We start from the raw sequence: 13,296 nt of genomic DNA on the forward strand, positions 1-13,296 counted from the left end.
CCGATCCCGCGGAATTTCACGCAAACAGCCCAAAATCCGGGCGATAAAAACCTACAAAAGGAGGAGGGGGAAAAAATAGAGAATTTAAAAAGAAAATAACCCTAGTTATTTTTGTTTTCTAATTAAGCAGCAGCTTCTACTAACACATCTCCATTTGGAAAAAGAGGATCTTTCCCGACTTCCAACAAGTCCACCACATGGTGGGCTCCCAGAACCTCGCCATGGAAAGTATGCAAATGAACAATATTTAATGCACAATATGGTAAAACAGGTTTTGTTATTTTTCTGAAATCAGGAGCCTTTTCTCTCCATCTGCAGTCTCCTTGGCTTTGCAGGCTCTGCTTCCTGCGAGGGTTTACATACATTAGGCTGCTTTAGAAGGAGCTGTGCTTTCACTGACATCTGGAGCGAAATGGGAATGAAAAGCCCAATTTGGAGCTGGATGGTTTAGGGAAGTTTCATTAGGGATGTATTGTCCCTGCTCGTTTTGACCCTGGTTTCCACAAAGCTTATTCTTAGGAGAGTTTTTTCCTATTTGTTTCCAAGTTGAAAAAAAAAAGAAAAAAGAAAATAAAAGAACGAAGCGACGTCTCCACGGAAAATGAAAGGAAATCACTGTTGGTGTCTGGGAAAATGAGCAAAGAAAACCCACCCAGGTGTCTTCTCAGGGCAGGAATGTTTCTCCACACTTCTCAGGAGTTCTGATATATTTACATTGCATAAGTAGGGAAAGGTTCTTCCCCCAGAGGGTGGTCGGGCACTGAACAGGCTCCCCAGGGAAGTTGTCCAGAGCTCAGGAAGCCTTTGGACAACGCCCTGAGGGAGAGGGTGGGATTGTTGGGGTGTCCTGGACAGGGCCAGGGGTTGGACTCAATGATCCTTGAGGGTCCCTTCCAGCTCAGGATATTCTGTGATACAAGAAGTTGTCCCACGCACTGAAACTTCAGGAAAACATCCATTTGTGATCGAGTTAAAGCAACTGAGGCAAACCTGAGCAGGCAGTGACCATTCCCACCCCTGTGCCCATCACACAGTGCTGGGCTTATTCCCCGGCTCTACTTCCCAAATATTTAAATTGCATTACCAAGTGAGACACTGAGGGAAGTCCCCGGATTTGAGACTCCGCCTGAGGAGCCCACGGTGACAGACACAAACCCTGCATTAGGGAGCTCACAACATCTGAATTAGGTGCTCTTGCCAAAATCAATATTTGTAAATATTTATAACTATGGGGATTCCTGCATATGTTTAATGTCACTGCTTCCACTGTTCAGGAAAACTGCACAAATGTTCAACTGTACCTGCAGTCAGTGTTGCTGCTGCTCCTTTAGCATATATGAATATTAATAAAGGCACGAAGGGGCATGGAGAGCATTTCCAGGTATTTATCAACTGTCAGCGCTCCAGTGGATTTTGCCTTCACATTCCTCAATTGTCTCCAGTCCTCCAGCGTGTCTACCTGGAATGGGGACTGACACCTTCTCACTGAGGGCTTTGTCACCTCCCACTGCACAAAGAAACCTCTTTTTCAGGGAAGTGCAGCTAAAACTGTTCCCTTTGGTTGTTACAACACCTTTAGTTGTTTCAACATCAGCAGAACGGCAGCGCTCCAGGAACTGGGGGGGGCTGACACCAAATCCCATTTCCCAGGGGGAATGGATTTCCTGGAGACCTCCACAACCACTCCTCAATTTGCTGAAGGAGTAGCCAAGCATGGAGGTCCTTCTTGCCCCTCCTCACTCTTCCATCAGGAGCCAGGCACTGGTTTGGGTGCAAATTCCTTGATTTAAGGCAAATCAGTTGCCCCCTGCTTTGAATTCTACAGTTTGTGAGGGTTAAATCAGGTATTTAAAATGATCTGGAGTTCAGGGTCTGAAAAAATGAAGTAAGATCATGGGTGATGACGAAGAAAGAACTTGCCAAGAACAAACACCCCAAAAAATCACCCCCTGTAGGTGGAAGCAAAGCACGGATGGCACTGGATTTCTGGGATAACTCTGGGTTGGGTTCTTCCAGAGGGATCTCAGTGCTGGCTGGACTCTCTGCCTCATGTTCTCCCCATCCTGTTTACTGAAGTCTCAGGCTGCAGCTCCAGTTTCAGGACTCGCTCCCCTGGCTCTGGTGCGGCATGTTTGGGATTTCTCCTGGAGCACCGGAGGCCAGTCAGGATTAATCGGCTGTACTGGGAGATGGGGAGGGGGGAAAACATTGTGGTTTCCAGTAGAAGCCAAGACACAGAGATCTGAAGGAATGAGCATCCATCATCCCTTCTCCTGGGCGCACACCCAGCGTGCCCCGTTCCCGCCACCAGGCAGAGACAGCCGGAATCTGCCAGGAGCATCCCGGGCAGCTCCGCAGGGACACGATCCGGCCCAGCCGGCAGCTTCCCGGGCAGGAGGCTGATCTTGGGCAGACACATCCCACTGGGAACGGCTGGTGCTCGAGTTTACGAGGCTCAGATGTCTCCAGGAGCGGGAATGCCAGTTGTGTTCCCTCCTCTCTGGCCCCGGGTGATAAGATCCCACGTTCTTACCTCAGCACCTTGTAATGGATGTATTATGTTATATCCCGGTTTCCTTCCCTCACCTCTCCTGAAAGGCTGGAATACCTGCACAAGGACAGCACTGAGAATGCTTTTGGAAGTGCCTTTGCTTCCTGACTCCCTCTCCAGCCTTTCTCAAAAGCAGAGTATCCAAGAGCCTTTCCATTTGCAGGATCCAGCATGTTCAGTTCCTTCTCCCATTTTCCCCTTTAAAGGTGAGGAAAACTCTCCTTTGTGTTTGCCTCTGCTGGGCTTTCCATGGTTCTTACAGAGGGGGAGGGAGTCAGGAGCAGGGAACACCCATCCCATCATGGATGGCAACAAGTAAATCAAAGAACCGGATTTAAATCATTCCCTGGAAGCCAAAGAACCATAGAAATTCCTTAAAGGAGGAGCCCCAGATGTTTAATGCTAAATAAGATATCCAACCTCAGTCCTTGGAGGAGCAGTTACATCCTCTGGGAACTGCTTTGGAGTTCAGGGAGCAGAGCAGTTGGAACGGGAATGTTCTGCTAAAAACAGCAGGATCCACTTGGGGATTTCCTCACTCCTGCCCTGAATCTCTGTGTGTTCTCTAACAATTATCAGTTCACAAGTCAGATAAAACTGGAGTTGAATATTCAGGTGTGGGAACTGCAAAATGTCCCTTCTGCCGCTGTTTACTTTGAAATTTCAAACTGAATTGCCCCACACAGGTTTTACTCCAGAAAAATATGGAAAATTCTGCTCCCTCCAGCCAAGAAAACGTGAAGACACCCAAAGGAAACCTTGCTTTTCCTGATTTTCAGTAGGTCTGTAAGGACCAGTGCAGACCAGCTTCCCTGACTGAGCACTCCAGCTCCACCAACAATGGTTGGATGGGAGGAAGATGCCTGAATTATCCCAGGACTTCTTCAGCCAAAGGTGTGCAAGTTGCTCTGTGGATTTGTTGACTAAACCCACCCCTCTCCGTGCAATTTATCCTTGGAAAGGTTCCTGACTCTGAAGCTGAACGAAGTCCCCACCCAGCCCCTTCAAAGAGAGCAAACTGATCTTCCCAAAGCTTTCCCCAGGGTTACTTCCATCAGACGTGGAGTTTTGCGGGATCCAGGTCTAAGTCTTGGAGTGGGCTCTGTGCACCAGGAAAAGGTCACTGAGGGGGAACAGGAAGCCTCTGGAAACAGTGGGAGACCATTTGAGCGCACTGAAGTTGTAACGAGGCACAAAATGTTCAGTCTGGTTTTTTACCACTGGCTGTACCCAGCTGCAGCTTCCTAAGATGAATAATCCTGTCATCTCGGAATCCAGACAGAGGAGGACACCTGGTATCTCCAGGCTTTTTAAGTTCCTCCAGAAAACAGGGCAGGCTGTGAGGAACAGGCGCCCCGTGGAAGAGCAGCACCAAAATGAGCAGAGAGAGTCCCACAGAGAGAGCAGACACAGCCAGGAATGGGAGCTGGGACCCACAGAGGGAGCAGACACAGCCAGGAACGGGAGCTGGGACCCACAGAGGGAGCAGCCACAGCCAGGGGAGCTGGGACCCACAGAGGGAGCAGACACAGCCAGGAATGGGAGCTGGGACCCACAGAGGGAGCAGACACAGCCAGGAACGGGAGCTGGGACCCACAGAGGGAGCAGCCACAGCCAGGAATAGGAGCTGGGACCCACAGAGGGAGCAGACACAGCCAGGAATAGGAGCTGGGACCCACAGAGGGAGCAGACACAGCCAGGAACGGGAGCTGGGACCCACAGAGGGAGCAGACACAGCCAGGAATAGGAGCTGGGACCCACAGAGGGAGCAGACACAGCCAGGAACAGGAGCTGGGACCCACAGAGGGAGCAGACACAGCCAGGAATAGGAGCTGGGACCCACAGAGGGAGCAGACACAGCCAGGAATAGGAGCTGGGACCCACAGAGGGAGCAGACACAGCCAGGAACGGGAGCTGGGACCCACAGAGGGAGCAGACACAGCCAGGAACAGGAGCTGGGACCCACAGAGGGAGCAGACACAGCCAGGAATAGGAGTTGGAATATGGGAGGGTGAGGTGTAAGTTTGCCCTTCCAGAGTCTAAGGGAAGCGGATGCTTTGCAGGAATCAAGGTGTCCCTGGCTGGGGACACGGGGAAGGTGAACCCAGCACAGCTCCAAGGGATCAGCAGATGACACCAACCCCCTCAGCAGGACTGGAACATGCCCATTTTTTCCTGTTGAGTGGGAATGAACATGGAGAGGCCCTGAAGAGAAGCTCTAGGCACCGTCAGGGCTACACCAAGAGCAACTAAAAGATGATGTGATTTGGGCCCAATGAGTTGTCACAGAATCATGGAACGGGTTGGAAAGGACCCTAAAGCTCATCCCATTCCGCCCCTTGCCACAGGCAGGGACACCTTCCGCTAGCCCAGGTTGCTCCAAGCCCTGTCCAACCTGGCCTTGGACACCTCCAGGAATATCCTGCAGGCCATTCCAAGGGCAGGTGGCTCCACATGGAAGCAAAGAGCAGTTTCTCCCTTCAGGATCCACATGATAACTGTCAAGTTGAGACACCTTTAGGGAAAAAATTTCATTTCTTTACAGTGCAGCAAAAGCTGATGGAAGATTCCCTGAAAGACTTTTACCCTCTGGAACCAAAGGAATGGTCAGAGCTTCACCCCTGAACAAGAGGCCAACACCTCTGATGTGTTACCACCCTCACTCCAAGCAGGAAATCACTGTGTCCATGGAAAGAGAACAATTCCAGGATTGCTTCAGACCGAACATCCTTACAAAGCTCCTTTCCCTCTTGCTGCTTCCACGCAAACTTCCATGGGAAAACTCCCTCTCTGCTGAGGCACGTAACGTCTTTTCTCAGACGACAGGAAAACTGGGAGTAGGATTGCACGTCTCCAGGTCAGGACTGCAGGCCCAGAGGCTCAGCTGGGCTGTCCCACCACCGCCAGGCCACTCTGGTGTGTCCCACGTGTGCTCCTGCCCGTGTGCGTCAGCAGCCCAGAGGAGTTTCCAGGTGTAGCCATAAAACAGCCGGAGCTGGGAAGAGCCCTGCTCCAGGCTGGGACAGAGCACACGAACCACACTCCCCACGACGTCCTTCCCTTCTCCACTGAGCTCACACCACCTCAGGAGCCTCTGGCCCTGCCAAGGCACCGATCCTGCTCCGCTCCCATCATCCCTCTCCAGCCCCTTGACCAGAAGGCAAACGGAAAAGCTTTCGGTAACTTCCAGCTGATCTTGGCTGGGAATGAGTGACTCAGAAAGGAAAAAATTCCCTGCCATCCCTTCACAACCAAAGGTCAGGCGAAGCTCACAGGGGGACCTGTGGAGAGGCTTTCCATGGCCTTATTCCAGGCTCCCGATTCCGCCCTTGGGTTTGTTCGGGAAGGCAGACTGCAAGGCCATAAACATTGTCACACATCTGCTGAGGCACGTTGGGATGGAAAATCCATCTTGGGAAGTGGCTACAGGAGAGAGGAACCTCTGCCCCCGGTGCTGCCCGGCTCCGGTGGCCTCTCCGGTGCCGCGCTCCGATGTCGAGCCTCGGGAATCTGCAAAGCTGAGCTGGAGCTGTGAGACACCTTCCCTGCTCTGGATGGCGGGGAGTCTTCCAAAGGCTCAGCTTATTTTCCCTAAACACGTCAAGGTTTTCGCAGGATCATCACAGGACCACAGAAGGGTTGCGGTTTAAGGTTGGAAGGGACTTTAAAGCCCGTCTTGTTCCAACACAGGCAGGGACACCTTCCACTAGCCCAGGCTGCTCCAAGCCTCATCCCACCTCACAGCAAAGAACTTCTTCCCAACATCCAATCGAAGCCTGCTCTTTCTCAGTTTAAAGCCATTCCCCCTTGTCCCAGCTCTCCACATTTTCTCACCGTGCAATGAGCCCACTGGCCACTGTAGAGCCCTTCCACAAATATTTTTTCCCTCACAGCCTGGCCCTCTCCAAACTGCACCACCTCGGAGAATTTGGCCCCTCTGTGCGAAGGCTAGAACACAACGTCTGTAAGAGCAAGGACTGGGACAGCCCAGGGAAGGGATCACATGCTCAGACCGTCATCCCACCGGCTTCTCCTCCTGATGGCAGATGATTATGGAATCCAACCAAGTTCTGGGAAATGCCAGAATTTCAGCTCTTAATAGGAAAAAGTTATCTACTGGAATAGAAAAACAAGCAAGGCATGCCAGCACTTTCCAAGCCAAATTTCACTTACTTGAGAAGACTTTTAAGATGTTTCTTACGCTCAGGCTTTGTCTGGGGGGTGGGAAGCAGAGATGTCCCCCCTTCTTCCCACTGAATCCAACCAGTTACTCTCTTTCCACCAACATCAGGGCAATAAAAGGAATAAAACAACCCCAAACCACAATTCCTTCTGAATGTAAGACACTGAAGACTCGGAGCTCCCCAAGAGCTCTGCATCTTCATTCAGGACTGTTGCTATCCCAAATTCCACAGCTCAAGACCCAGTGCTTCACTTACAGAGAATAAAATGGGGTTTATTTGCTTTAATATCCCCCCTGCTTCCTTCCTGAGCCCTAAAGGAGCTGGACAGCTCAAAGTCCAAATAAAAAGCTATATATTGTAGTTCTCTGGACAAAATCATCCCTTCCCTGCACCTACAGCCACCGGAACGAACACAGGTGCCAGTTTCTGAGATCTAAAAGTCATCTCAGTGTGGGCTGACTTACGGATCCAAAGGCAAGAGGGATGTTTTCCCAAGGAAGATGCATCACAGGAACACTTGGTGTCGGGTTTGGGGGTTCTTTTCTTTGTGAGGTGTCACAGGGTTTATTTCAATAAGTTGCTGTTTGATTTTTAAGGCAATTCCAGTCACACTGAACCACTGGAGATCACTTTGCAGGCCATCCTTTAGTCCAGGCTTAAATCATCCCTATTTTAAGTTTCTCATCCAGCCAAGCATCCACATGAGAGGAAGAAATTCATTACCTCATGGTCTGCATCAAAATGTGGCTCCTCAAAGTCACATCCCAGGTCCTTCGTTTGACCTGAATCAAAGCCTTCACATAAGTGAGAGCAAATATGTTCCCATCACCAGTGCTTTGAGCTTCTCCATGAACTGGGAACGAGCCTTTCTTATTTTTAAAAGATAAATCACTAAAGGCACACGGAATTGCAAGGAAATAATGGAAATATTTGTCACAGAAGTTCCCTAATCCTTTCCCCTCGAGTGCACCACGTGATCCACAGAGCAGGAATGGTGCATGGACAACTGTGCACATAGAAAAAAGGGGGGATACAGAATAATTCTATTATTATTCTATTCTATTATTATATGTGTGTGTACATCCAGATACACATACTATGCCTCTAGGAGTGCATCTATAAATGTATTTACACCCAAGTACCGCGGTCCTGACAAGGACCCACTAAGGACAGGGTTTGCTCTTAATCAAACCTCAGACAGAAGCAGGTCTTACAAACCCAAACTCTCTGCCCTGAAAAGTCTGTAAATAACACCCCATTAACTTTTAATCCCACCTTCCCCACTCTGACATGCATTTTGTATTGAAATGCAAGTTATATAAGGTTGAATCGAGGCTGCTTTTTAATATTACATTAAGGTTATTTACCATGTGCAGCACTAATCCCCCTTTGCAGGAGGAGCCTATTAGCAATTCCAAAAGCTCCCGTTGCCATAGCAATGGGCCAGCACTGGGAAATATTTATATAATGTCTAATGTTTGCACTGTGCAACAGCCATCTTCCAAACTGGACTTCCAGCTGATCCTGGGCCCGTTCCCTCCCTGTCCCACACAGGGCAAAGCCTAATTCTGGAAAACCTGGGAGTGTGCAGAGCTACCTGCACCCACTGCCCCTGCATTCCCTGTTCCTGCAGGGAATGAGGGCCAGGCATTTGGGCTGCACCTTGTGCTGATGCCAAACGTCCAACGAGCAGTTTAGAGAATCCTGGAGTATCCAGAGTGGGAAGGGACCCACAAGGATCACCAGTCCAGCTCCTGGCCCTGCCCAGGACACCCCAACAATCCCACCCTGTCCCTGAGGGTGTTGCCCAAACCCTGCTGGAGCTCTGGCAGCCTTGGGGCCATGACCAAACCCTGGGGAGCCTGTTCAGTGCCAACCACCCTCTGGGGGAAGAACCTTTCCCTGAGATCCACCAAAACCTCCCCTGACACAGCTCCAGGCCATTCCCTGGGGTCCTGTCACTGTCCCCACAGAGATCAGTGTCTCTTTATGTGCTACTCTGCTCCTAAATATGTGACAACAGTAACAGGGAACCTCCTGGTGGGTTGAATTGTACTGGAACTTCCCGGCTGGTGCATTTTTAGTGCTGGAGCAGCAGGAGCAGCTGAGGGAGCTGGGGGGGCTCAGCCTGGAGAAAAGGAGGCTCGGGGAGACCTTCTGGCTCTGCAACTCCCTGACAGGAGGGGGGAGCTGGGGGGGGGGTCGGGCTCTGCTCCCAGAGAACAAGGGACGGGAGGAGAGGGAACGGCCTCCAGCTGTGCCAGGGGGGTTTAAATTGGATATTAGGGAAAATGTTTTCACAGAAAGGGTGGTCAGGCATTGGCACAGCTGCCCAGGGCAGTGGAGTCCCCATCCCTGGAGATGTTCCAAATCCGTGTGGACGTGGCCCGTGGGGAGAGGGTTCAGTGTGGAACTGGCAGTGCTGCGGGAACGGTCGGACCGGATGACCTTGGAGCTATTTTCCAACCTTCCCGATTCCACGATTCCACGATCCCCAGGCGGGTGCCCGTCACTTACTTTGATGTGCTCGTGCAGCTGGGCCTCGTGCTGCCGGGAGAGCTGCTCGTGCTGCCGCTGGAACTCCGCGATCAGGATCTGCCTCTGGATCTGCTGCTTCTGCTTCAGCGCCAGCAGCTCCTGCTGCAGCTGCTGCTCCCGCAGCGTGGGCTCCGTCACCGGCATGGAGAACTGGTGGTCCAGGCGCAGATCCATCGGCACCGAACTCGGGGCAACTTGCAAGGGCAGTGCTGTGGTCACATCAACTACAACACAAGAGGAGAGGTGAGTGCACGCCACGTTCCCACAGGGATCTAATTCCCATGCTGCGTCCAGAACCTTGGACTGAGTCAAGAGCAGCACCGTTAAACTCTGGCAACAAAAGCACTGCAGGAATTTAGGGATCAAGAAGTCTTCCTCCAGCCATCACCTCCTACAAACACATGTTTGCTAAAAGCAAAGGGTTTCAACACGTGGGTGACCCTTCCTGACGCCGGCTGTGTCTCCAAAACACTCCCTCCTGCTCATCCAGCATCACCTGAAACAGGGAGGATTAAGGTTAACCTAAGACTTCCCAGAGAGGATTCATCCTGACTGATGGCGGATGAGGGGATGGAACACAAGGCTCTCATTTCAAGAACCCCCTGTGTGCCGGGTCAGAAACCCCAGCCAGGCCTGGCTTGGGGGGCATCTCAAACACCAACCAGTGCCACCCCCTGCCATGAGCAGGGACACCTTCCACGATCCCTGGTTGCTCCAGCCTGGCCTTGGACACTTCCAGGGATCCAGGGGCAGCCACAGCTTCTCTGGGAATTCCATCCCAGACCCTCCCCACCCTCACAGCAAAGGACTCCTTCCCAACATCCCATCTAACCCTGCCCTGTGGCACTGGGAAGCCATTCCCCCTTGTCCTGTCCCTCCATCCCTTGTCCCCAGTCCCTCTCCAGCTCTCCTGGAGCCCCCTTAGGCCCTGGAAGGGGCTCTCAGCTCTCCCTGGACCCTTCTCTTCTCCAGGGGAACCCCCCCAGCTCTCCCAACCTGGCTCCAGAGCAGAGGGGCTCCAGCACTCAGAGCACCTCCGTGGCCTCCTCTGGACTTGCTCCAGCAGCTCCATGTCCTTCCTGAAGGCAGCACTGCAGGAGGGTCTCCCCAAAGCCGAGGGGAAGAAGGAAGGGGCTTGTTGTAAAAAAGGGCAGCAACAGACACCTCTGACAACCACCTCTGCAGTGACCAAAGTCAGCTGGTTTCTGTTTAAAACAAATATTACTGTGATGCCATGAATGACTAAAAACTTTCTGAATTCCCCCCAGACGACAGTCCTGCATTTCCCAGGATTCCTATTTGCCACATTTCCTGCTTCTCTCCCCGGGGCAATCCCTCAATGACTACTGAGGGCTCCCAGTGAACAGCAGCTGCAGGAGAACAGCGGCCCATCCTTCAAAAACACTGAGCTCCAACAAAACTGGAAAAAAAAAAAGGTGGGGTTTTTTTCATCCCCTCAGTCAGGACATCAGTTCTATCAATCCCAGGGAAGGAGTTTTAACAGGGTTTTTCCCAAATGCTACCATGGAGGAGGGCTCCAGGGGCACAGTCTGAGTGCCAGAGCTGAGCGTTCCCTCTCCCCGTTCCCGGTTTGTGCCAGGCAGGAGGAGGAGGAGGAGACTTTCTTTTTTTGATGGAAACATTTTCTGCAAAAGGTCACATTACTGGAACTGTTGCTATTTTTCAACCCACAAGCTCTCCCCTCCACTTCCCTATTGTTTTCCTTCCTGTGGCCTTTTCCCTGCTCCCCTCTCTGCCCCGCAGGGTCAGAGCTGGGATTCCTTCCACAGTTCACTGAACCACAGGGATTTTGGAGAGAGTACCTGGAGGGAACCACTCAAACTCACCTCAACAGCATGTTTGAGGTCTCTGTGCAGACTTCAGAGCCCCTTCCAGTGCCTAAAGAGGCTCCAGAGGAGCTGGAGAGGGACTTGGGACAAGAGATGGAGGGACAGGACACAGGGAATGGCTTCCCACTGCCAGAGGGCAGGGAGAGATGCGATATTGGGAAGGAATTCCTGGCTGGGAGGGTGGGGAGACCCTGGCACAGGTTGCCCTGAGAAGCTGTGGCTGCCCCTGGATCCCTGGAAGTGTCCAAGGTCAGGTTGGAGCAACCTGGGGTAGTGGAAGGTGTCCCTACCCATGGCAGGGGGTGGGATGGGATGGGCTTTAAGGTCCCTTCCAACCCAAACCATTCTAGGATTCTGCCCTCCTTGGGAATGCTCAGCGCTTTCCTTGTGGTTGGTACCATGGGCAGCCCCTTCTCATTCCTGCCCACGGAGCATCCCTGTGGAAAGCACCCAGGAAAAACACTCCATCCCTTTTCCCTGCACTTGAGTGGGACCTGACAGCTCCAAACCAACCCTGCAGAGCCACCTCATTCCATGGGCCGTCACTTCCAGAGCTTCTCCTCCGAGAGGAGGCACTTCCCATTAGATCCAGGTTTGCCAGAGCGACAAAGGGATGTTCTGGACTCCTCCAGTCTGCCATCCCTGTCCCAGCCCTACATCCATATGGCACCTGTCCCAGCAGCAGAGAGACTGAGGGACACACACTGTGTCCTGGGAAAGGAAGAGGGGCAAGTTTCCACCAAAAATCCCATTACTATGTTGGATGTATAAGGAAAATGGGGAGACAGATGGGATCCAGGGGGAAATGATGTCCAGGCAAGCACTGGATAAAGACACCAGTGCAAAGCTCTCCTATCACTGCCTCTCTCCCAAATGTACAAGCAAACACCCCAGAGCTCCAAAACTCCCTGAATATCATCCTGAGCGTGATTTAATGCAGCTTTATACCCTCCAAGGCTCTGGGAGAGCTCCAAACAGTGAATCCTACAGGATCCAACCCAGGGGGTCAGTACACCAAACAGCTGATTCCTCTGGGAATCACAAGACTTTTAAATGCATTGACCATTCCTCTGTCCAGCTGAAGATTCCTGAGGCCTGGACACAACCTCTCCCACCTTTTATCCACCTGGACTAAGGGGCAGTGTTGCTGACACAGAGGGAGCAGCCACCTGCTCCCGCTCTCCACAGAAATCTGCTCCTCTCCAGTGCAGCTCCTGGAATTTGTCAACACTGTTTATGCCAAATGCGGTTTTCCTGGAAATCCACCCGTGTTTTCCTACCTGCACCTTTATAATCCAAACACTGTGTTTCCTAAAAGCTGAAAATGCATTTTCAACACAGAATCCCAGGATGGTTTGGGTTGGGAAGGGAACTTAAAGCCCATCCAGTTCCACCCCCTGCCATGAGCAGGGACACCTTCCACTAGCCCAGGGTGCTCCACCCTGGCCTTGGACACTTCCAGGGATCCAGGGGCAGCCACAGTTTCTCTGGGAATTCCATCCCAGACCCTCCCCACCCTCACAGCCAACAATTCCTTCCCAATATCCCATCTAATCCTGCCCTCTGGCAGTGGGAAGCCATTCCCCCTCATCCTGTCCCTCCATCCCTTGTCCCCAGTCCCTCTCCAGCTCTCCTGGAGCCCCTTTAGGCCCTGGAAGGGGCTCTCAGCTCTCCCTGGAGCCTTCCCTTCTCCAGGTGAACATCCCCAGCTCTCCTGAGCACCGAACACCAAATCCAATCTCCAGCAGAAGGAACACCCTTTTTTCCTCGGGATCAATTCCTCCTGCTTTATTCCCTAAAAAGGGCCTTAACTGCTGGTCCTGAGAAAACTCCCCAAACCCCCCATTTCCCATCCAAAGGGACTCATTCCCCCCGAACTGTGGGCACAGGGTGCAGCTGCAGGGATGGTGACCACAATTCCCATTGAGAGCCTGGGCAGAGCTGCGTCATTCCCGACTTTTTACTATTCCAGGCTCAAAACAAGCCCCTGTTTGCACTGCCAGGAGCTCAGCCACGGAGCCCTCCTGACACAATCCAACCCCCTCTGCCCAATGGACACATCCCCAGGACAAAAAACCCCCTGTGTTCTAAGGAATATTTCATGGAAGACTCAAAAATTGCTTTTGTAGGTCCTGCCTTGGGAACACACTGAAACAATGGGATTCATGACGTG

General features: G+C 52.1%; 1 protein-coding gene across 5 annotated transcripts in view; it reads right to left on the reverse strand.

Annotated features, from left to right (window-relative positions):
• The window catches only part of HDAC4 (histone deacetylase 4), a 190,854-nt gene that overhangs the window by 76,723 nt on the left and 100,835 nt on the right, over positions 1-13,296 (reverse strand). For all 5 annotated transcript variants that reach the window (XM_039382769.1, XM_039382767.1, XM_039382768.1 and 2 more), the window contains exon 4: positions 9,253-9,497. In XM_039382769.1, coding sequence (XP_039238703.1) covers positions 9,253-9,497 — 245 coding nt within the window. The remainder of the gene's footprint in view (positions 1-9,252; positions 9,498-13,296) is intronic.

Source organism: Pipra filicauda, unplaced genomic scaffold, assembly GCF_003945595.2.
Source record: "Pipra filicauda isolate LSUMZ 115617 unplaced genomic scaffold, ASM394559v2 scaffold282_size1924045_pilon, whole genome shotgun sequence".
Taxonomy (NCBI): Eukaryota; Metazoa; Chordata; class Aves; order Passeriformes; family Pipridae; genus Pipra; species Pipra filicauda.